The sequence below is a fragment of the Stegastes partitus genome, unplaced genomic scaffold, assembly GCF_000690725.1.
Source record: "Stegastes partitus isolate 25-593 unplaced genomic scaffold, Stegastes_partitus-1.0.2 Scaffold639, whole genome shotgun sequence".
Lineage (NCBI taxonomy): Eukaryota > Metazoa > Chordata > Actinopteri > Pomacentridae > Stegastes > Stegastes partitus.
In genome coordinates this window covers 224929-248552 of record NW_007578370.1, presented here as the reverse complement: position 1 = coordinate 248552, position 23624 = coordinate 224929, and the positions used below count along the sequence as shown (strand labels likewise).

At 41.6% G+C, this 23624-nt stretch overlaps 1 protein-coding gene across 2 annotated transcripts in view; it reads left to right on the top strand.

The window, feature by feature from the left end:
• Positions 1 to 21743, top strand: part of hip1rb (huntingtin interacting protein 1 related b) — a 25816-nt gene extending 4073 nt beyond the window's left edge. The window contains exons 2-32 of one of the 2 annotated variants that reach the window (XM_008289847.1): positions 5867 to 5930; positions 8184 to 8326; positions 8648 to 8704; positions 8794 to 8874; positions 8972 to 9048; positions 9272 to 9333; positions 9930 to 10070; positions 10211 to 10268; positions 10724 to 10799; positions 11077 to 11244; positions 11360 to 11412; positions 11516 to 11588; positions 12027 to 12210; positions 12294 to 12382; positions 12483 to 12599; positions 12678 to 12779; positions 12987 to 13181; positions 14285 to 14432; positions 14586 to 14672; positions 14790 to 14897; positions 15094 to 15230; positions 16647 to 16757; positions 17636 to 17694; positions 17977 to 18007; positions 18118 to 18180; positions 18307 to 18407; positions 19362 to 19467; positions 19773 to 19896; positions 19988 to 20049; positions 20241 to 20471; positions 20574 to 21743. In XM_008289847.1, the coding sequence (XP_008288069.1) occupies positions 5867 to 5930; positions 8184 to 8326; positions 8648 to 8704; positions 8794 to 8874; positions 8972 to 9048; positions 9272 to 9333; positions 9930 to 10070; positions 10211 to 10268; positions 10724 to 10799; positions 11077 to 11244; positions 11360 to 11412; positions 11516 to 11588; positions 12027 to 12210; positions 12294 to 12382; positions 12483 to 12599; positions 12678 to 12779; positions 12987 to 13181; positions 14285 to 14432; positions 14586 to 14672; positions 14790 to 14897; positions 15094 to 15230; positions 16647 to 16757; positions 17636 to 17694; positions 17977 to 18007; positions 18118 to 18180; positions 18307 to 18407; positions 19362 to 19467; positions 19773 to 19896; positions 19988 to 20049; positions 20241 to 20471; positions 20574 to 20582 (3117 nt within the window). In that variant the 3' untranslated portion in view covers positions 20583 to 21743. Of the gene's footprint in view, positions 1 to 5866; positions 5931 to 8183; positions 8327 to 8647; positions 8705 to 8793; positions 8875 to 8971; positions 9049 to 9271; positions 9334 to 9929; positions 10071 to 10210; positions 10269 to 10723; positions 10800 to 11076; positions 11245 to 11356; positions 11413 to 11515; positions 11589 to 12026; positions 12211 to 12293; positions 12383 to 12482; positions 12600 to 12677; positions 12780 to 12986; positions 13182 to 14284; positions 14433 to 14585; positions 14673 to 14789; positions 14898 to 15093; positions 15231 to 16646; positions 16758 to 17635; positions 17695 to 17976; positions 18008 to 18117; positions 18181 to 18306; positions 18408 to 19361; positions 19468 to 19772; positions 19897 to 19987; positions 20050 to 20240; positions 20472 to 20573 lie in introns of both variants that reach the window. The other variant, XM_008289846.1, reaches the window with a different exon arrangement.
• Positions 21744 to 23624: the final 1881 nt, after the last annotated feature.

Genomic DNA, 23624 nt, shown 5'->3' with positions numbered 1-23624 from the left:
TCTTTTATTTGTGTCTGCCTGAAGCTTTACTAAATGCTAGCTCTCAGCAATTATTCCAAATATTAGCAAAATCGCAATATAGGCAGCATTCAAATCGCAGGTTATACCCATTATGAATAAAGGATTTTGACCATAGCCTACAAATTCTATTCTCCAGATGGTTGTTGGTTACGCACCATATGCTGCAAAAATCACGTCATCTTAAATATAGTTGATCTAGTGGAAATGCAAAAAGTTCCCACTTAAATTGTAACTGTCAAAATCATCACCATCAGATTTTTGTTTCATATCAGTAATCCCTGCGCATTTAATGCTCTTTCACTACTTGCAAAGTTTTTCTTCATGATGCCTGTTTTATCCCTGTGTCACTGTCGGTGTCCTCAACACAGTGTCATCGTCTTACTGTATACGTGACATCAGATTGGCTTCCATTAAACTGACATCATGACAATCATGTGAATCACGAGCTGACTGACCCGCTCAGCAAACTGGACGAGACACGGTCTGGTTGTGAAAGAACAGCTTAACTCTTGTTGAATATTTTAATGTGATATTCATAATTTAGTTAAAGATAAAAGTGAGTCATAACCCAATAACAAAATCTCCATCTGTGCAGCCACTCAGCGCTTCTTTTTACTCACTTACTCTTTCTTAAGGTCATCCATTTGAGCTGCCTTTGTTTACGTGTTTTCTATAAAATATATCCGCTTATACTGCTTTCACTGAGGATGTTTTCTCTCTGCAGTAAACCAGCGTTTTGTTTGACCTGTAGTTGTTATCAGTGTCATCTGTTCCTTCTTGGATGTGGTGCGATTAGAGTTTATCTTTCTGGACACTTCTAGTTATTAAATTCTTTCTTTCATGAGTGATTTTTAGCATTAGGAGTGAATAAAACACTAAATCTGAGGGATTACAAGTCTGCAGACCAGCAGATGAACACCACGTGTGGCTTGTAGAGTGCTTTTAGATGTATCTCCTTTGCCCCCCACCCCCCGCTTGCGTCTTTGGGAGAGTTTATTTGTGTTTGTACAGTATGCCTTTCTGTTAGGACGGTTGAGCAGTTAGGAAGAGAACAAGACATCCAGTGTGGGCTCAGGTTAGCTTTATTTCCTGGGTTGATATGGGAGAGGCTGCACGAGTTTAATCAGAAAAAGAGACGCAGAAGGAGAAGACGGAAACAACACAGTAAGAAGTTAATAACATACCAACGTAACCTTGCAGAGCTGTTTGATGTGAGGAAGCATATTACATTGAAAACACCTTCTAGCACTTTTCCGTGTTCTCTGAAACAAGGAAATTTAACCCTTCATTTTGGATTTCCTCTCATGAATTAGTGACGCCGATTTCACAGGTTGGTTGTTAATATTGTAAATAGTGCCACAGCTAATAGATGTGAGCTGTGTTAAAGTCTGTTTGTGACCTTGTCAGCCAGATCCCCAGCAGCAGTCTGTTGAATTAAGCTGATAAGGACCTGCAATAAGTGCTCCAGCTTCAGGGCGTTATGTCCAGTGAGAAGCAGCTCAGATGGAGTGTCGCCGCTTTGACTTTATTAACTTCACTATTAACTTGAACCAGGATGTCCAAGCACATGGACACGCTGCTGAAAGGCCGAGATGACAAGGTAGGCAGAGAGGCTTCCACGTCCGGGGGGGTATTTACTGTAAGCAGCGGTTGGACTGTGGAGTAAGAGTGTAACTACAGTAATGCTGGCTGGCAACAGACCTTATGGCAGGCCTCGGGGATTAGTCCAGGCTTTCCCTCCCTCTCACTTCTCCTCTCTGCTGGTCAGGGGGATTTACTGGCGCCTGAAGCAGATGCAGCACTGAGTTGCTGTGCGGCCACGCAGTCGACGGCATCGGCATGTCTGGAGCTCTCGGACCGAAGTGCTCTGTTAGTAGAAAGTTTGGATTTCATCTGACTTGCCTTTCACCCTGACATAAGGAAATGGTATCAGTTAGTGTGTGACCTGTGTGCAGGCTGATAGTGAGGCTTTGTGTTGTGTGTGTGGTAGCTGAGCTTTGCAAACAAGAAGCTTTCTCACAGTTGTGGGGACGTCATAGCAGTAAAATAATGTTAGTAGCATTAGCAGGCAATTAGAGAAGCTGACTAGTAATAGGAGCTGCAAAGATTAGTCGATGAGTTGATTAGTTGATTGGTAGAAATGAATCTGTTTTAAGCAGTTTCTGGGGGATTTTCTTTGGTCCTAGTTGAGTTCTTTGGTTAAAGTTTTTATTAAAAAAAAAATTAAAAACCTGGAATAAACATGGGCAATATTTTTCCAAGTGCCTATAACTGTAATCAGTATACAAAATAGTGAACCCTACAAACTAATTATTTTTACTACCTACATTTTTACTTTGCTTCCATACTTGCCTCCTATCTGCTCTGTGCAAACACAGCCTGCAGTCCAGCCCAGTTCAGCTGAAAGCTGTCTGAATTATTGGCACATGACTGTTGGTCACAGTTGAGTCACCACTGACTTCACAGTTGTGTCGAGGCATCTAGAATATTTTATGTTTTGCAGAATTTACTTGTTGCAGACTGTTTTTGGCAAATGTTAAATGAAGCATATATACAATAAGGTGTTGGTGAGGAAATATCACAGTTTTAAGCTTAGATTTGGTTCAGTTTCATGATGGAATGGCACAGCACAGATGAATAGGTCAAGGACCATTGGAAAGTACAAGTTCTGACTATTCTTTTTGTTTTTATAGTTGCTGGTTCTGATAAACGCTGTACTTTTTGAGATTTTTGGAAAACAATATGACTTTGAAAGCACCTGGAGGGTTTGGATGTTCAGGGGGTTATTAATGAGTCAGAGGTCATACTTATATTTAATATTTTGTATATATATTGTAGATTAAATGAAGAACAAGCAAATATTTGACAGATTAACTACATAAACTATTAGCAGCAGCTCTAATAGTAATTGAACGGTTGCTAGTTTGATCGTTGTGCCCATCAGCTCCCTAGTGGCCTTGTGTAAAGGCATGTAAGGGTGTTGATACGGCAGTGCTCCCTCAACCTGCACACAGTTTACAGATCACATACAGTGGCTGGTCATCATGTACTTATGTTGATAGTAAACTGTATATTTGTCACCCCTCACCTCTCGTGCTGCATTAGACGTCCTTCTCCTTTCTGTCCCTTTCATCGCCGTCTCCCTACTTTCTGACTGACAGCCATTCTGAATGTACTATGAGAGTCTCCCTGCAGCCTCGCTGCTCAGCAGCCATCTGTTGAGGCCTCTGTGCCAGGCTCTGTGTGCCAGAGCGCGGCCCCCATCCAACCCAATCTTCTACCCCAGCTGTCGGCCTTCCTCCCCCAACAAACCCCTCATTGTCGCACAGACCTCCATGTTAGCCCCCTGCACTTGCCCTGTGTAAACGAGGGACTGGCAGTTCATTTGCGTCAGAAGGAGGCGGGGGGAGTCTCCTATTAACCAGTACGCTCCTCTCTCACTCTCAACCTCAGCTTTCAGCCACAGTAGCCCCTCTGTGCTTTCTTCTGTGGCCATGTATGTTTTGCTGCTTGTGTGTGTGGAGCGGTGACTCCCAGGCTTCTAATGTATTAAAGAGGCGTTTCTAGTGTTTTGTTGGATTAAGGGCCTCTGCCACTGATATGTGATTATGGTTTAAACAAAGATGTGACACAGATTTCTAAACCGGTGTTTTAATGTAAGACCAGACAACCAGGGTCACACACTGCCATTTATGTACAACCTCTACTAGATATAATGGCTTCATATTCCTGTTTTAAAAGCCTTTCTTATCAAGTAAAATCATTTAGACGGTCATAAAAGAGAGGCTGAGCTTGAACATATTGCCCCAGTGATGCCTGAACTGATGTCGGATTATTCTCTTATGTAATGTTGACATGGTGAAGCTGGTTCGCTGTTATCGTACAAATATGATGAGCCTCAACAGATGTGTTGAAGGGACACAAAGGAAACAAGCAGATCTTTTTTTTTCCTAAGTGAGTAACAGTTGTCCAACGTTTGACACATGCCCCAAAGTAATCACGGACTTGTGGATTAATTCTAAAAATATTTTTATGTTACTCCTCATTTGTTCCGCTGCACCCAACATTTTTTTCTGCCTGAATGTTGCAACAAAGACTTACAGGCCTGATTGATTGTGACACGTCAGTGGACTGTAGAGTGAAGTATTATTCGCTTGCGTTGATTGCTTTTCAGCGTTCATCTCTCGTAAAAATCACAGCACTGAATTGTGACTCATGGCAGGACAGACACTTTTTCAAGCCTGATTTAGCCGCGGGTGGCGTCACAGTAGTTCAGGGTAATTGTGCCGTCTAGCCGCCGCTTTGATTATTATGTAAGCATTATGTGTTTGTGAGTGAGTGATTTGAATCTCTCCTGCATGATCCCCAAAGGCAACATCAGGCTCAACTGTGTTTGATTGTGTCAAGGATAGCTGTTGTACATTTGTCTGCCGTGCAGTCGGTTTCGAACTGCAGCATAGATCTTAGTGAAATTATCCAAACTGAATTGAAAACACTTCAAAAGTGCAAAACAAAATGTGTGTTTCAGTCCCTGCACAGTAATCTGTACTATAAAATATATGTTTAGGACTTCTTCTGTCCTTGGCTTGCTCAGATTTTTATCTTGTCTATACTTACAAATCACAGCTCTAACCACAGCAGCCGTTTTCTTCTCATGATTATTTCAGCCACAATACATTCTGAAATTTCAGTGAAGGTGTATGACAGGGTGCCCCGTCACACTTTGCTTTTAGACTTGTGCATCAAAGTCAGAATTTGAATTTGTAAAAATGTGAACAGCTCGATTTTTTTCATGGTAGCTTAGAGCTGAAAGTTTATTTTCAAGAAATCTGTTGAATTTTTAAGGAATTTATGAAGTTTATCTCAAAATAAGGTGATGGAGGAGGTTTGGAAACAAAGCTGGAATGCGATTCATTATCTTTCTAAAGAGGGTTTTAGCAGGGTAGCTGTGGAAGTAGACCCAGAGTTGAAGGACTAAGTGGTAGTTTTATTGGCACAGATGGGACATGACCGTGATGAGGACACTGTAATGTAAGATGACCATACTAAGCAGATTTTGCCTCGTGGCTGGGGTGTGCTGCACCTGAGGCTGATTTAAAGAGGTGACTGTCTAAGAGGATACACGGATCCATTATGTGTGTTTGCGTCTCTCCCTTCCTGCTGTCGTTCAGAGACACTCGTCTTACCTGCTGGACAGGTTGCAGAGCAGCTCGCTTTGTGTCCTGTGGTGACTCTGAGGCTCATCAGCAGCAGGATAACTAGAGATGTTATCAGTCAACGTAGGGTTTGTCTGCTCTGACATGAACCTCCCATGGAAAACCAAACACAAAGCCTCAAAGCCTTATTCACTGATTTTGTTTGTTCACACAGGTGACACAAAAGACAGATTATCATCACTAGATATTGAAAACAAGGTTGGATATTTATCTGAGTAAAGATATAGTACCAGCAAAGACACAAAGAAAATGTCCACGATGTGTAATCTTTATTACATACCTTTCTTTTTGTGGTCACATTTATCTTAATGTCAGCGTAAGTCTTTTCAGCAAGAAGGGTAGCTGCTAGTTCTTCCTGAATTCCTCACTGTGGTCTAACCGTAAGGTGACAGCCAAGAGTCCATCTGTGTGACGCTGTGTGTACACACTGCAGAGTCATTGTTGTTCTTATTCATTCCTGTCATTGCAGTTCAACTGGTCACCATTTGTTTAACTACCAGTCTTATTTAACATGTCATGACTTGTGTGTTTGTTGCTACGTCTATTCTAAGCTCCTGCAATTGATTGTTGTCTGGGTGGAAAATCAAGACAAGCAAGATCTAACATCCTCTCTCCTCTTCTCCTCTCAGCTCAGCAGCATCAGCAAAGCCATCAATTCCACTGAGACGCCCGTGAAGGAGAAGCATGCGCGACGTATCCTTAATAATGCCAAAAAAAAAGAAAAGATCCAACATCAGCAGACTCTACTTGCACAAAGATGTAGTTAAAAGCTAACAAAAAAAATAACTTCAGTTATTCTTAAAAAAAAAAAAAAAAAGGCAGTGTTGTTGCAAAATGCAAATCAGCTGGCAAACTCTTCCAACCTGAGGGATCAGCCTGGTTGGTAAAATGGAAGTGTGTCAGATGTATACAAGGGTTGATGAAAAAGTCCCAGACATGAACTGGGTGCAACATGTGTGAGCAACAACTGACACTAGTCATGATGTCAGGTGACACGATGATATCATCAGCAGGACCTGTGTTACTCATGTTTTTGTGATGACCGGTAGGTCTGCATCAGCGATTTCTTTTAGAAGACAACATCACATTCTGTGTCATCAGCAGCTGAGACGACCCAACCCTCATGCTGTGGATTAAAAAAATATGTGTAGCACAGATCCTGCTGTTTGTAGCGCAGCGTCACGTGACATCCTAACCTGTGACAGTTTCTGCTCACACTTCATGAGCCTCCGATCTCAGAAATTAAATTTTGAAATCACATTTAAAAGGCAAGGCAAAGGCAGAGCAAGGCAAATGAATTTATATAGCACAATTCATACACAGGGTAATTGAAAGTTTTTTATAATGGCAAAGAAATTAATTACAAAGATGATTTAAAAGGAGAAAGGAGCTCAGTTAAGTTGTTTAGGAACTGGAATGAAATAGTCACATTTAGGATGAGCTGTAGCCTTTAAATGTATTTCCCAGGAAGACGAGTAAAAGAGGGGATTCCAGTGTTCTATTGTGCTGGAGACGTAGGCATACACAGGATTGTCTGAATCTACCTGAGCAATAGGGCTACATATTTTTGAGATATTTCTGCAATTGTGGAAGGTTTTTTTGATGATTATGCTGATGTGTGTATTAAAATTTAGTTAGTGATGATAAGTGAGAGGATATTCCTGCTGAAGTTGTAAGAGCGGTGTTTCCAGAGGCCACTCGTAGGCCATTCAGGCCAGTGTTATAAGTTCCACATCTGCACGCAACGTACACAAGGGTCGTACGCTCTGGTCCATATGATGTCAGCTTTGTCATCTTCCCAAATGCTTAGTGTCTGCACTGGGCAGCCAAAAATATGTGTCAGTGCACTGAGTGCAGTGAATATGCTACAAGGGCAGTAGCACACACGTACAGAATACATGGATTCAATCCACTGTGCACGTCTGCAGCTGAGTCCTTTCAGCCCAATAGAACGGTAGTATAATCAGGGCCCACTTACACGTCCTGTGTCCGTGTGCACAGACCAAAATGGATTTGACAGCGGCCATTCACACGATTCTATTCATGTTGCAACAGTTAGTTGTCAAATTGCTGCTCATATCAAACACAGAAAAGCACACAGAGCTCCTGCTGATGTTTCTGAAAGTCAAACATTTCTAGCAGCTATCTTACAGATTGGGTCGTTGCACTAAGTTAGTATTTCTGAGGTTTGTCGAGGATGCTGTTAACGGTATCCAGAGACGGTGAGACCTAACCCAAGTCTTGTGGTTCCTTTTAAAGTAAAATGTTACGTTCATCAGTGTCCAGAGCTAAGCTCAGGTTGAACACACCCAGCACCAAGAGACTTTTTGCATCCTTGACAGCCCATAGATCATTAATATTCCTGACAGCGAGAGCTTTGTCAGCACTGTGAAGATGCTGGAAACTAGACGGGAACTTTTTCTAAATGTTATTAGTAGCAGGTGGCAAAAGCAGACTTCAAAGAGGTTTCAGGAAGCGGATCAAGTGGAGAGAATGTGATTTGGCTTAAAGCACCGGAATAGCTAAATACTTGAGTGTGATGGTAATTATGATGACAGTCATAAACAACATGATGCTGTTTCTATTCGTTATCAAGACCAAGACAGCACAGTTAACTGCACTCTTAGATTTTAAAGTCATCATGAGACAGCATTTTGTAAGTATGAGGGTGGAAAAACCAGCAGGATACCAGTGAGAGCTGTGAAAGTCCGATCTGTCGTGGTGCTGGTTGGAACTTTGTTGAGGGTATTGTTGAGTATTATTCAAGGAGGAAAATTAAGATTTAAAGAAAATGAAAAGTGTACATTGCCCGACATTATTTGGGAAAATTCCAAAACATGTAGACATAACTGTCAGGGTGGATATGGCTGGATTTGTTTTATTTTATTGTGACTCTTAATGCTTGCCGGCAAAAGGTTTTTACCTCCTTAATGACGACATCAACAGGAATCATCCTGGGGACTCACAGGGAGAAGGGAGCCTACACCTTCTGGTCCTATGCTCTGGGCTTCCCTCTGGCCAGCAGCTCCATCCTCAGCTGGAAGTTCTGCCACGTACTGCACAAAGTCCTGCGAGACGGCCACCGCAATGTAAGACACCGAGTAGCTTTTCTGTCTACAACACCAGACACTGCAGCCACATGAACTGAACATAAACCTGGGACAGAATAATGAAGGCACAAAACATCAAACCTACCCTACATTATATACATATTTTAACTTGTACACAAAGGGCTTAAATGTGACAATAGCCCGTTTGCTTTGTGAAATCAGAATTTTTTTATTTGTTTCAAATTTAAATACACTCTGAAAAGTAAAATCCGAGCTGTTTATGTTCAAAACACACATGAAAGTAAATGTGAGTTTAAAAAGATTGTTTCTGGAGTTACTTATTAAAGCTGTTGCGTTTAGGTTCTACAAGACTGCATGAGGCATCACGGCTCTCTAGTTGAAGTCGGGGGGCTATGGGTGAGTCCTAACATATTTTATTCCACTTCTAAGAAAACGTTGATAAATGCTAAACGTAACTCATGCTCGTTTCCTCCTGTGGTTTCCAGAGCCACCTCCATGACCGATACGGACAGCTAGTTGCTCTGTACACCAAGCTGCTCTGCACAAAAATGGAGTTTCATGCAAAGGTAGGCACATCTTCAGTCGCATGTATGCAATGGATAACGCTAAAAACCTGTGTATAAGAAGTTGCGCTAAACCTCACAATCTACACCCTCGCTGCAGCATTCAGAAATCCCACCGAACCTGGAGGTTACAGATGAAGTCCTGGAGCGCACAGCAGGAACAGACATCAACAATGTGTGAGTTTTAAACTGCTGTAAAAGTAACCTTTAATTTAATCGTTCACTCAGCCTCAAATCACAATCATCATCAATCAGCTTAAGCACAGCTGCTGTCATCCAACTTGTACGTAAAATAAACGGACAAGCCTCGCAGCTCTTTCATTTCACAGGGTCACATCTTCATTGTTTCTCAGCGGGGCCTCTTCTCTGTCTGACCGAGGTATCAACTTCTCTCCTGCAGGTTCCAGCTCACAGTGGAGGTGTTTGATTACATGGACGCAGAGCTGCGGCTGGCCGAGACAGGTGAAAACAAAAACTCCTCCCACCTTCTCCCCATTCTACCCCTCCAAGTCGAGGAAACCTGAGCTACAGTCGAGGGCTGCTGCCTGCTGACATTATCTATTTATGCACAAAAGCTAAGAGGGTTTTTGTGAGCAACTCTTGGCCTGCCTGCTTTCACATAGGCTGTACGTGGGTGTAGCTTTAACTCATCCTCCCCTGTTTTTTTTTTTGGTGGGGGGTTTACTGATGAGGAAATGCCTGCAATTAGACGACATTAAGTTGATTTCCTGCAGTTTAGCCGTAATGGTATGTTCCTCCCAGGCCTGCAGGGTGGAGGCCCCGGATCACATCAACACCAAAAACAAATTTTGCAGCTGTTCCGTGAATGAATGTGGTTGTACTCACATATGCAGTCTGCTTTTTTTTTTTTTTTTTTTGAGTCACGGGCACAAAAAGTCCTGTCCAGTGTTTACATGTTGCAAAAAGTATGAGCTGTTACGACCTCACCGGTCAGCTACGTGTTCAAATGTGCAGCTAGTGTGATTTTACAGAAAAACAAAACGTCAAATTTATTTTCAGTGTTATTTACGTGCGGCTGTCTCTGATTTCTTTCACAGTGATCCGACAGCTCAACACATCCATTGCCATCTCCACTCTCACGTCAGGCCAGTGTCGCCTGGCTCCGCTCATCCAAGTCATCCAGGACTGCAGCCACCTCTACCACTTCACCGTCAAGCTGCTATTCAAGCTGCATGCCTGTAAGGACAGTTATTAGCCACAAAATATATCATTTTACACAAGTCTTTGCCCTAATTACCCCCCCTAATGTTTGATTATTTATGTGTCGCTTACCATTGCCTCATAATGACAATGATTTGAACCATGTGATGGATTTCAGGTCTCCCTGCTGATACCTTACAAGGACACCGTGATCGTTTCCATGACCAGTTCCACAGGTAAGGCCTAAAGCTGTGAGTGAACAACAGCGACTGCATCAAAGGGATTTCTTTTCTTTTTTTTTACCTCAGGAAGTTTGCAACTTAATCTCGCCTCACCCACTCACCACAGCACTTTGAACAAATGCAAATGTAACCATCGTTGCCTCCCATCCCCCAGCCTTAACCGCACGTCAGTTTGCGTCGATGTAACCGACACATTCATGATGAGTTTAAAGCCGCTGTGGTTCAAAACCTCCAGGATTTATTTATCACAGACTGTGCAGTTTAAATGTGCTTAATGCATCTTTCAGTACACTGACACAATTTGCAATCCCTGTGATATAAGAAAGGAAAGGCATCTATATTTGCTCAATCAAAAATGAAACAAACTGAGACATTAGCCGGTGTTGCATGAGCTGTGGTTTTTGGTTAGGCATTGGAGTATTTTTAACTTGTTTTCATTTGTCCCATAGCCTTAAGACCTTCTTCAATAAAGCCAGAGACATGCTGTACTTCAAGAGACTGATCCAGATCCCCAAGCTGCCTGATGTAAGAGCACAGAGGGGATGAGGCGGGGGGGGGGACGTGGGATAACTTCAGTGCTGAGTCACAGCCTTCATCTTGGATGTCAAAAACATAAATCTGATACTGCTCCTGTTACTTACAAACAGGGGAAATTGGCTGATTTTAGATGTGCACAGCTATGGTCTGCTGAAATGTGAAAAAGACCTTAAATAATCTTGCTATGTAAAACAATGCACCTGAACATGATGGCATACTGTTAAAGGTTTAACCAAAGCTTTCTTGTTGTCCCTCTTCTCGTCAGTCCCCTCCTAACTTCCTGCATGCAGCCTCACTGGCCAAACATGTGAAGCCCGTGGTGGTCATCCCTGACGAGGACGAACCGGAGCAGCAAGACGACGATGACGATGAGCCAGAGCCGCTCATCGAGGTCAGCGATGTCTCCACACCCAGCTTGCAGACACAGCCACAGGTATGATGCCACAGATGCATGGATGTAGGAACACACACTCACATAAGTGTGCAGCAGTAATAACATGACATTGAGTAAACTTTTTGATACATTCATTCCTTTTTTTTCTCAGCAGCTTGACATATTTGATCAGACATTCGGACCCCCAAATGGAGGCTTTGATGACAGGTGAGCCACTTTCACTACAACCTGTTGTTGTAAAATTAATTGTCTGGTTCCAGCAGTTTTTCCGTGTCGACACACTGTGACAGTGGGGTTTTCTGTCTGGCAGGGATCTGCAGATTGAGAGTCTGAAACGAGATCTTGAGCTGTTGAGAGCGGAGCTGGAGAGAGTCAAAGCAGAGGTACGAGCTACTCAGACTGAACGGCCTCTTGTTTGGGTTTTAGACAGTTTTGTGTGTATGTGCGACAGTAGAGGGCATGATTATCTATGTGCAAAGGAATCTGGGTCATGTGTTGGGCGGATGCAAATCCTGCTCATGACATGTAGAATGTGGCAAGTAGCCTCTGAAGGAGAGGTGACAGGAGTCCGCTTGAGGTTTTTACGTCACACAAACAGCTCCAGTTTGCAACCTTTCTGTGCTTTGTGCTCTGTAATTCTTGTTCTATAAAAGCAGGCATGGAAATAATTTGAGAGCAAAACTGGCTGGTACCAAGAGATGTACGCTCAATGTTCTTGTGGCAAAAAACTAATAAGATTGTTATGTTATGATATAACACTGCATTTCTGCTGATAATAGTTTTTCCTGAACTCATATCTTTTTTTATTCCTCCTCCTGAAGGCTCAGCGCTACATCACACAGCTCAAATCCCAAATCAACAGTTTGGAGGCAGAGTTGGAAGAACAGCGTGCGCAGAAACAACGTGCCCTTGTGGAAAATGAGCAGCTGCGCATGGAGCTGGAGGCGACCCGCCGCCGAAACTCGGAACACGAGAGCCTACAGACCACCTTCATTGAGGCAGAAAGTAAGATATGCTATTAACACTCTCATCCAGAGAGGGCTTTTATCATGAGCCAGATAACTTTATCATGTCTCTTGTCTGTGCAGAAAGGGCACAGGCCACTGAGCAGCGGTACAATAAGCTGAAAGAGAAGCACACAGAGCTGGTGGCCAGCCATGCTGAACTACTGCGGAAGGTACGGATGGACTCCAGATCAGTCCAGAGATGTTTGCATTAAATTAGATGTCAGCACCTGACTGTGTGTGGTAACACTGAACGTGTTAATGTGCTAACAGAGTGCAGACACTGTGAAGATGCTGTCAGTCACCCAACAGACCCAGGAAGAAGTGGAGAGGACCAAACAGCAGCTGTCCTTTGAGGTGGATCGGATAAAACAGGAAGCTGACATGAAGGTTGGTGCTGTTTTGCTGTAAGAATATGGACGTCTTGTGTAGAAGTATGTGCTTAATGCTGTTTTGTTGTTGCTGCAGTTGGAAGAGCAGAAGTTTGAGATGGAGAAGCTGAAGAGAGAGATGGAAGAGAAGATGGCGGAACTGATGCGCATCAAGGCGACTTTGCAGAGCAGCGAGAAGGTGAGCGTGCACCTGAAATGTAGTAGTGCAGCAGTAACCTTGATGACGTCCTGCTAATTCATCTCCGTTTAGTATTCACAGCTATCATCGGTTCTGTGTCTGAAAAGCTCGAGGCATGCTACACATTTCTGCTTGGACTTTTCCCTTCGACACTCACAGCCATCTGGCTCTCCTGGCGTCTCTCTCTGCTCTCTGTTTTTTTGCCAGACTTCGGAGCAAGTGAACAGCTCAATGACGGCTCTGCAGGCAGAGAAGGAGCGCTTGATGCGATCTGTGAGTGAGAAGGAGGCGGAGCTGTCGTCTCTGCGGCAGGCTGCGCAGGTGCAGCAGTCGTCGCTTCAGCAGGAGCGAGAGAGGAGCAGCAGGGAGCTGGGAGAGCTGCAGGGCAAACTGCAGGAGAAGGTCAGTCAGGACAGTGGAGCCAAGCTCAGCAGTGTGAGCAGCAGGCCTGCCTCCACTCTGTAGGACTGTAACTCTGTCTCCTTAAGAACAAGCACAGTGGGTCATAAACAAATGTGCATAAATGTGAACATCCATGCATGTTTGTATCAATGGTTGCATTAGATTTTTCCCTTCCAATCTAATACGCTAATTGTGAAATTTCGACAGTAATAAGTTTCTGTTTAGGATATGTGTGTGTGCATTTAAACTATGAGACACATGCTGCTGCTTCATGACGAATGCACAACCATCTACTGTAATTAAATGCTTTAGGCACAGTTTTTGTCTACAAAGATGGTGACAACAGAACTACAGACTACACTACAGCAGCAGTGTGACAGAATCTGGAGCTGAATACTAGAAAAAAGTTCTTAGGTGGAGCGTCTTTACTGATTATTTAGGTTCAGTAGCCCATTAACTGAAATAAGAACAGAATATCGGCACAAGCACCTCATGAAAACAGCTCAACCTAGTAGTCTTTTAAGAATAAGGTCAGTGTCTAGAACGGGCCTTAGTCCTCATCAATTTTGTGATTATGAAACACAATAGTTAAAATGAAAACGCCCATGCTCAGCAAACTTTTTGAATGAACAACAGTTTAACCCGTAGACTCCACGTTCATCTGTTCAAACAATTATATGCAAGTACAAACACCATGGGAATGTCCAGCCATCATACCGGTCAGTAGGGAGACAGGTTCAGTATCCCAAAGATCAAGTGTTTTGGTGCAAAATGTGCACATTAACCCAAGAACAAAAGCAAAAGACCTTGTGAAGATGCTGCTGAAGCCGGTCAGAGAGTGTCATTATCCACAGTGAAACCAGTCCTGTACCGACATGGGCTGAAAGGCTGCTCAGAGAGGAAGAAGACATTACTTTAAAGAATTTTGGTAATCCTAACTGACCTGAAACAGGAAGAGTTTAGACTGATTTAATGTCAGCTAGTGAGAAAAAAAAGGTTATGTGTATGCAGCTGTATGTCCATATAATTATCCTGGAATGTACAAGCATGTAATGATTCATGTGTTTATGCTCTGTTGTGTTTGTGTATGTATATACATATAGACAAGTCTGGAAGAGCAGATGAAGCAGAAGCTTCTTGAGGAGCAGTTTGCTCTCCTGCAAGGAACCGTAACAGAAGCTGAGAGCATCATCCAAGATGCTGCTGCCAAACTGGATGATCCCCTTCATATACGCTGTACCAGCTCTCCAGGTCAGACTCCTGCTCTGCACATTAACAACAAAAGCCTAAATACTGTCAGGATTTCATTATAAACCGGTACCATGGAGCGTGACATCGACCACATACAGTTTGTTATCTATTATGGAGACTCAAACAAATCTCCTGTTTGTCCTTCAAACACAGATTACCTCATAAGTCGGGCGGAGGCCACGCTGGGTTCCATCGACAAAGTGAAAAAGGGCCACGCAGATTATCTGAGTAACATGAGGGGTAAGCTTCCTCTGCTTCTGATTTGACTTGATCCTGCTAACCTCACGACACGGTAATTGGTTTGTTATGTCGGTTAATGTGGCTTACTGCTCTCTCAATGTCTGCTCTTGTAACCAGATGCTGGAGGGCTGCTGAGGGCTCTGACCCAGTTCTCCCACTTGGCTGCCGACACGATCATTAATGGCAGCGCTACTGCACACATGGCGCCCACTGACCATGCAGACCGTAAGGAACATTCTCTTGACAACATTACGTTTATGTTCCCACTAGTTGTAGTACTTATTACCCAGACCCTACATTGGCATTTTTATCCAGCTATATGTTCAACTCTGCAAAAGCAGCGTTTCAAAAGCGAGTTTTTGTAGTCATTGGATAAAGAATGCATAACTATGGTTGACTGGATCTTTTTAACACCCTGCAGGACTGACGGAGAACTGCAGAAGCTGTGCCTCTCAGATTCTGGGCTACTTGAAGGAGCTGAAGTCCAAGACCACCCTCCAGAGGGCAGACCCAGCCGCCATTCGCATTATTGTTCAGAAGATCCTGCACTTAGGCCAGGTGAGAGGAAACACTGTAGCAATGTCTGTAAACAAACTAACTCTAAATAAACTTTGAGTAATTAATTATTTATCTTAGGATAAAAAGCCTGCAGTTCACTGTTGGAGATGTGCACCACACGTGCTCAAAAGCTGCTCTGACACAGTTTGCTGTTCGTGGGCACGACGACATTCATCAGGCAGGCAACTTTATTTATATTGAAGCCACATCATGCACAGAGACTATTTAAAGTGCTTTACAGACAAAGGTGACAACAACAAAAACTGTTAACAATAAAGGGCACCGCTGAATACGTTTTAAATAATTACATTAAATTTAATCAAAAACAGTACAGACAAGATGAATAAAGTGCACACCAAATTTACAGATAAACTAAAACTGATTGTCCAAATCTATTATATTTAAGTGAACATAGGTGCAGCCATGTTTATTAAAAGTGCTGTCGCTGTAGACGAGACTGTTAATATAACTGATCACTTTAAAGCAGTAGAGAAAGGAACAGCTTACTCTTTTTCATTTAGGGAAAGTTCCAAGGCGAGCTGGTTGACTAAACACCGTTTCACCTTGACTGCTCTGAACTCTGGGCTTCACTAACTGACCTCTGATATATTTTGGTCCCAGACTATTCAGAGACTTAAAGACAAGAACTAGGGTCTTAAATTCTATTCGAGTCATGCGTTCTTTCCTCTTGGTGTTTGTATTGAAGTGTACTTACAGCTGTTCTGCTATCACAGTGTGCTAATCATGTCTATCTGATGTTCGCAGCCTTTTTTTCAGCTTTACTTCTGTCTGCAGTGACCTTGTTTAGATCTGCTGAAAGAAACTGAAGCTGCATCGCACCGTTTACTTTGCTTTAAATAAAAAACATTCCTTCCACGTTCTTGTTTGAAGTAAAAACAAGAAGTGGTAGGAACATGATGCACGTGAGCCATCCAGCAGCCACAGCTGATAAGTTCAATCCCACATTAAATTAAAGCAAGAAGAAGTCTCAGTTGAACCACGTTATTTTTGGCTTCCAAGGAGGCTAGAAATAAATTGCTAAAATTGAGCTTGCCTCTGGCTTTGACCTCATGCCACCGGGTGCTGGATTATTGACGTGTTAACTACCTCTATAGAAAGTGGACATCCATAGGAAACACATCTAAGTACGTAGTGAATGTAGAACTGTGTGTTCTTAGGCAATGCTTGGCAGTTTTGTTATATTTAGGATTTATTTTGGATGAATGAGGTTTCTGGTTGCTCTGCCAATTCTTTCCTAGCTTGCTGTGAACATAAGGCAGCTGCTTAACACTTGACATTGTTGGAGTCAGTACAGTAATGAAATTGTTTATTTTATCGGTAATATGAAAACCCAAACCTGTTAATATTAGCCTTTTCCCCCCCATAATTAATCATTTTTCCCCTTCTAACATCCAGGAGCTGCGGCCAAAAGGCATGGACATTCGTCAGGATGAGCTGGGAGATCTGGTCGACAAGGAAATGGCTGCAACATCAGCAGCTATCGAGGAGGCGGTCCGCAGGATCGATGTAAGTGATGAACAATTGAGATGTTTTGTGTCAATCCTGTGAACCCCAAGCAGTTTATTTTTTCATTTTTACTCATTTTGCAAGTCCTGCATGTCTATGGAAACAACACACAGCTAAAAGTAGAAAGAACTCAGTTATAATGCCATAAATCATTTTAAAAAATGCAAATTCAAAAGTTACATTTTTTTTTTTTGATTAATTATTTTCACACAAATTGCTGGAATCATCGTGTCTATCAAGTGCCCACAGGAGCTACCACTACAGAGTGGCTCAACATAGTATATATTTCAATGTTATTATTATAATATGTCATTATTCAAACATATATATATATATATGTTTGAATTGCCCCGAGGAGATAAATAAAGTTAATTTAATTTAATATTTTACTATATTTTTAAGTTGTTTCCAGACATGTCTCCTCTCTGCGCTGTGTTAACACAACCTGAAAGATCCCAGAATTTTTGTCATTCAGCTGTTGGTCACAGTCAATCACTAATGGCTTCACAGTTGCACTGAGGGGTGCAGAATTTTTAGTTTTTCACAGATTTTGGTTAGTGCAAATGGTTGGGGGTTTTTTGTGAATTTTTAAGCAAAGCATGTACAGTAAAGTGATTTTGATGAAATACCTCAGTTCCTCAAAAGACACGATTTATTCAAGGGCCATCGGAAAATTAACATTTTCCCACTTTTACAATTTCTGATTCGAATAATAATGTGATTTTAGTGATTTTTTTTTTTTTTTCGATAGCACGCCTTTTATGTTCTGAAAGGGTTTAGGGGCTCACAGGGTTAATGTGATCTGTACGACACAGGCCTGTAAATCATTCAGTGTTTTCATTGGAACTAACAAACACTTCACATGTTTTTGTGTTTAGGAAATGATGAATCAGGCACGAAAAGACACTTCAGGAGTTAAACTGGAGGTCAATGAAAGGTTTGTTGTTTTTGAATTCTGTGTATTTAAATCAGTTAAACACCAGCTTATAACTATGCTATAACTAGTCTGATCTTCTGGGTTTTTAAAATGCTGGCTTGTAATTAAAGTGTCCTCATTAAATGCTAAAATGCAGAAACGAAATATCACAAGTAATCTTTTCTATTACCCCCCTCTTCCCTGTCATTCTTACCTTAATAGTGTTCACTTAAAAAAAAAAGGCCATAACTTATAAATTGCTGTAAATTCCACTGTAAATTTGTGTTTTAATTTCCTTTACAGAATCCTCTTTAGCTGCACAGACCTGATGAAGGTACAGTTTGTTGTTCTACATGCTGCATTTTTAATAAACTCTCCTGTGAACATATGTGTTCTGTTATTTTTTTGTCTTGTTTTGTCCTTTAATCATCCACTCTCCCTCAGGCCATCCGCATGCTGATCATAGCATCTACAGACTTGCAAAAGGAGATTGTCGAGAGTGGGAGGGTGAGTCACACTGTTCCAGTTTTAGATCCAAAAGCGGCAGCTTGTTTTTTGTTTCTGAAATCAGAGTAGGCTGTTCTGTTCCATTCAGAAATATCTGCTAACATCACTGATGTTTGGCTTGTTCAGGGTGCAGCCACCATCAAGGAGTTCTACGCCAAAAACTCTCGCTGGACTGAGGGTCTGATCTCTGCCGCCAAGGCTGTCGGATGGGGAGCCACAGAGATGGTGTAAGCTCTCCTTTATACAGAACATTCCACTTTATAGTCAGATATATTTAAATGCATTTTATATAGCCTGTTCACACCCCTATCAAATAAAATGCGTTGACAAGTAAAAGGTCTGCCATGTTTAGTAATGAATCCTTGAAAATATCAAATCATATATATGTTGAGGGCTGCAAGGTGGATCAGTGGTTAGCATCGTTGCCTCGCAGCAAGAAAGTTGCCGGTTCACATCCCAGTGAGGACACCCAGGATCTGTCTGCGTGGAGTTTGCATGTTCTCCCCGTCCAGCGTAGGTTCTCTCCGGTTGGTTGTCTGTCTCTAAGTGTGGCCCTGCGATAGACTGGTGACCTGTCCAGGGTGTCTCCTGTCTTCACCCTGAGTCAGCTGGGATAGACTCCCCATGACCCTACTGAGGATTACGCGGTGTATAGATAATGGATGGATGGATGTTGATATCTGGGAAGACCTAATTATTTGTCACAGAAAAAATATGTTTGCAGCAGGAACACAGGAACACTCATATTTTTAGTTGTCTGAAAACAACTGAATAAAAGCTCAGGCACATAAATATTTTTCCCTGTTTCCTCAAAAATCTCCAGCTTCTTAAATTTCAGTATTTTCTGGTTTCTTTCCTCCTGTATGACAGTAAACTGAATATCGTTGGGTTTTAGACAAGACTAGATATTTGAGGGTTACACTTCAGGAAACACTGATTGACATTTTCCACCATCAATAATGAAAATAATGTTAGTTGCAGCCCTATTTAGCATATTTTGAGCTTCTTCTGTCCCAGGCACAAAATATGAAAATGCATAATGTAAAATCTGCAAGCATTGATTTATCGATGTTAAAATGTTATGTGTAGCACCTCAACAGTCATGAGGCAGCCTGCAGAACTGTTCTCTTTGTGTTTAAGTGGACTGAAGTGCTGATATGTTTTTACCTTCGTTCTTGCAGGGAGTCTGCAGATAAGGTGGTGCTACACACAGGAAAATATGAAGAGCTGATTGTCTGCTCTCATGAGATCGCTGCAAGCACAGCACAGCTGGTCGCTGCCTCAAAGGTAATTGTCTAATTTGTAAAAAATATATATATAATCGTCAAAAATTCCACCTATAATACTGTTTTATTAAAGCGATTGTTAAAATTTGGATATCACATTTTACATCTGTCTAAGGTGGAAGACCCACTGAAGCATGTTTTTTAGTAAATTTCCCAGATGATATTCATTCATGCAACAGTTGTTTTTGCCAGTGCAACTGCAACAAACACATTTACCTGTGTCATTAGTTTCTGTGACTGATTTTGACGGTTTAATATCTGAACTGTGCCACCTGGTCTCACTCCACCGCTGTCCTCTGTGCTCAGGTTAAGGCAGATCGCAACAGTAAGAAGCTGACAGTTCTCCAGCAGGCTTCTCGCCATGTGAATGAAATGGCAGCTAATGTGGTGGCCTCGACGAAGACGGGCCAGGAGCACCTGGAGGACAAAGGTGAGCACGGTTGAATTTGTGTGTTACATTTATCACAGACTCTGCTGAGCATCTGTTTACTGTTTCTGTTTTATGCACTTGTTTGGAGCAGATACTATGGACTTCTCTGGGTTGTCCCTCATCAAGCTAAGAAAAGAAGAAATGGAGTCACAGGTAAGTTATTGGATTGTGAAAGCTTTAACCCTCTGAACCTGAAAACCCTCTGTCAGGTTTGAAAGGCATATGTGATTTGTTTTCTTTTTCTATATCATTAATGTTCCACTGCTTTCACATGATGACTTCTACTAAAGAAACAAACTTGGCAGCAAGGATTTTGACAACCACCTCGTTATTTTGCCTCTTAGGTGAAGGTGCTTGAGCTGGAAAGTCAGTTGGAGAACGAGCGTCTGCGTTTGGGCGAGCTGAGGAAGAAACACTACGAGATCGCTGGAGTTCCACCAGAGCCGGTTTCTGAGGGGAACGGAGAAACCTCCTCGCTGGTCCATCCTGCATCGATGTCACCGAAACCCAGCAAGCCTGCTCTCCTAAAGAAACCTACACTGGCCCAGAAACCCAACATCCCTCCCAAATCTATGGTAGGATCTATAACGATGAAACACGTGTATGTTGAAGATCAGGTTCTATGATGTGCCTTGTTGGTAAATCTTAAATAATCTCTGTTCTTCTTTATGTTGCAGTATAAATAAATGCCTGAACAGAAGATAAGAAGGCTTCTTTGCAGGAAGGTTGGATGAAGAAAGAGAAAAATCGCCTTTTTTTGAACACACAGTTCCTTTAAGTTGCATGCTGACAATCCTCTGTGTCATCCTGCTTCTTACCATTTCCATTCCTTACTTTTTTGTTTTTCCTTTTTTTTTTTTTTTTGCCAAAATGGACCAGAAGCCTGATTTTACCCTTGATGCCTGCGGGGTCTATGCTGTCTTTACCACTCTTCTTTTTTTCCCCCAAGACAAACAAGGCATAACCCTTTTTTATTTTAATATTTTGCATCAACATAAACGGTAAATTATTTACTTTTAGGCTGTTTGAGAGTATGTTTCCTGAGTTATAAAAATTTTTAAATGATTAAACACTACAGCTCCTTTTTAGAATGCAAACCTTGAAATGACTAAAATCAACAACATATCTTGTAGTTAGCTCTGATCACGCTTTGGACAGCCTTTTGCACACTATTTTGGAAGTTTGTTACAGAGCACATCATGTTTTTTTCTTAATGTACACTGTAATCTATTTATGTTGGTGGGCAGTCAACTGGGGAGTCACGTCGCGTGCGTCCATTGCTGCAAAAGTTTTACATACCTCTAGTTCTGCCTTCATGATGGACAGTGTTCCTCTTATGTGAAAAACAGCTTTTTCTCAACAGTACAAGATTGTCTCAGAGGCCTTTTTAAATGTACTGTACTGATGCATCCAATAATACCTGTACGTACAGTCTGTATAGGAGTTTGCAACTCACACAAAGTATAATTTATATCTACACTCTGTTGAATGTCCCTTTACTAGAGGAGAACCTGAATATTATGTTAAAGCATATAGATAGATTTAATGCTCGCACACAAATACTGGATGTAGGTGTCCTTAATTATCAAACGCTTCTTTTAGGCTGAATTTGAAGATTTAGGGTTAGTTAAATGTACAATATAAAGGTGTTCAAGTCCTCTTTGCCTCTGGGAGCTTTTCTTACAGGGTCTTAAAATGCATCTTTTTATGTTCTGTCCTTTCCTCTGGACGAAATGTCTTTATACACTCAGATCTATTAATATATTTTAGTAAAGATACTGGTGGTTTCTCCTTGTAAGATGTGTAAATGTCAGACAAATGAACAATAAATGTTTGATTTACTGTGGGATTGTCTTACTTAATCCTGTCATTATAGGTGTTACATATCCAAGTTTTGTTTTTTTTTTAGCAATGATAGCATACTTGAATAATGCTGTTGTGGTAAAAATATGTTATTGCTACAGCCGCAGCTTCTGTTCTGCCCCTGCTGTCTTGCGTTGCTTTATAGTGTTTGATATGCAGGTTAGCATGTGTGATCTGCTCAAGAACAGCTCCAGCTCCTAAAGTGTGGTCTTTGCCACCTCTAGCCACAGCGGATCCTAACTGGAGCATCTTTCAGACTGGCCCTCCAATCCAGTGGATGCAACTGTGGACAGCGGAGACCCAGTAGACTACTGTTTTGAAGTCTCAAGTTTAACATTTTGCTGTCCCCATGTTGGCCTATTGAAACCAGACATAACAAGTGAGGGTTGAAGCTGACTGATGACAACACTAAACACACTGATGTCAATCTCAAAATAGTCTCACCCTAAAACTACCCTGATTTATTGTCTATTTTCCTCAAAATTAGGCTATAATTCAGTAAATAAACATCATGCTGTATTCAGTAAGTCCTGACACTAGCAACTGAGACCTTAAACACATGAAATTTATTTTTTGAGAGTGAGAACTAGGGTCATTTTCTCATAGTCTTCCTTACAATTAGACTTGTTTTGCAGCCAGAGGAGTCACCCTCTGCTGGCTGTTAGAAAGAATGCAGGTTTAAGGTACTTTCATATTGGCTTTACTTCTGAGACACCGGGGCAACATCCAACTTTTAATAACAGTCTGTAGTGGAAATGAGGCATTAAACGTGATCATGCTCCCTTGGACATGTGCACACAGGTGCAGAAACCACAGATGCACAGCTGTTGTTATTGGTGCTTGCTGGATACTAGGCAGGGCTTAAACCTGGATCAAGTCCATAAAGGCAAGTTTCACTGCTTGGCAGCAATCTTGGTAGGATTCAAGGATTCAAGGCCTTTATGCAAACAAGACCAGTTTCCTATCTAAACGAATGGGGGAAGAGCCATGACTGCAGTTGGCACTGAGACATAAAAGCTGGATGTCACCAGTCAAATAACAAACAAAAAACTTTAAAAGTTTGGTGATGTTGCCACAAAATAACACTTTGAAATTATTATTCTGCGGATTATATTCCTACTACACATTTGCACAGTTCCACAGTTCCACATTTGAGTCAGTGCAACAACAGCATTATCTGAATGGTTCCCAGTTTGATTGTTACAAAGCAGACGGCTGGCTTTTTGTTGAAGAGACCGGACATGTGGCTCTTGCAGATTTTTGGGACATAACACTCCTGTGCTAAAAGCTATTTTCATTGTATCTATTTCCTTAATTTAACAGCACCCAGAAGCCCTTTCCCTCTTTTAATTTGGATCACTAACTTTTGCTTTGTCAAACACCAAAGCTCCTTTCCAAATAGATAACTTTATTTTATCACAAACATCTGGATCCGTGTTGCTTTCTTTGCCAAATGTGTGGGTCTAACACTTAAACAACTATTTTGTGAGGCCAGTTAATTGTATTTACATCCTAAACCCCAAACTCAGAACATTACAATACAAATCATAGATAAAGGTTGTAAAAAAATAAAATAAAATCTCATATAACGTGAGTTAAGTGAAATTTTTTTTTGAAACAATACATATTGTCACATTCTTAACCTTTATATTTATACACTGGTAACATGTACATTAAAAAAAAAGTTTGTTTAATGTATTGCTGATCACAGTCTGTCTGTAACCGAAGTGCCATACAGAGTTGGGATATTTTAACGTTTAAGTAATATCTTGACATGCGCAGTAGGATATTGAGCTGCTGCCTTCATTCATATCGTAAATATGGATATTTGTTCAAACCAGACTTTGAACCATTTCTGATATGAT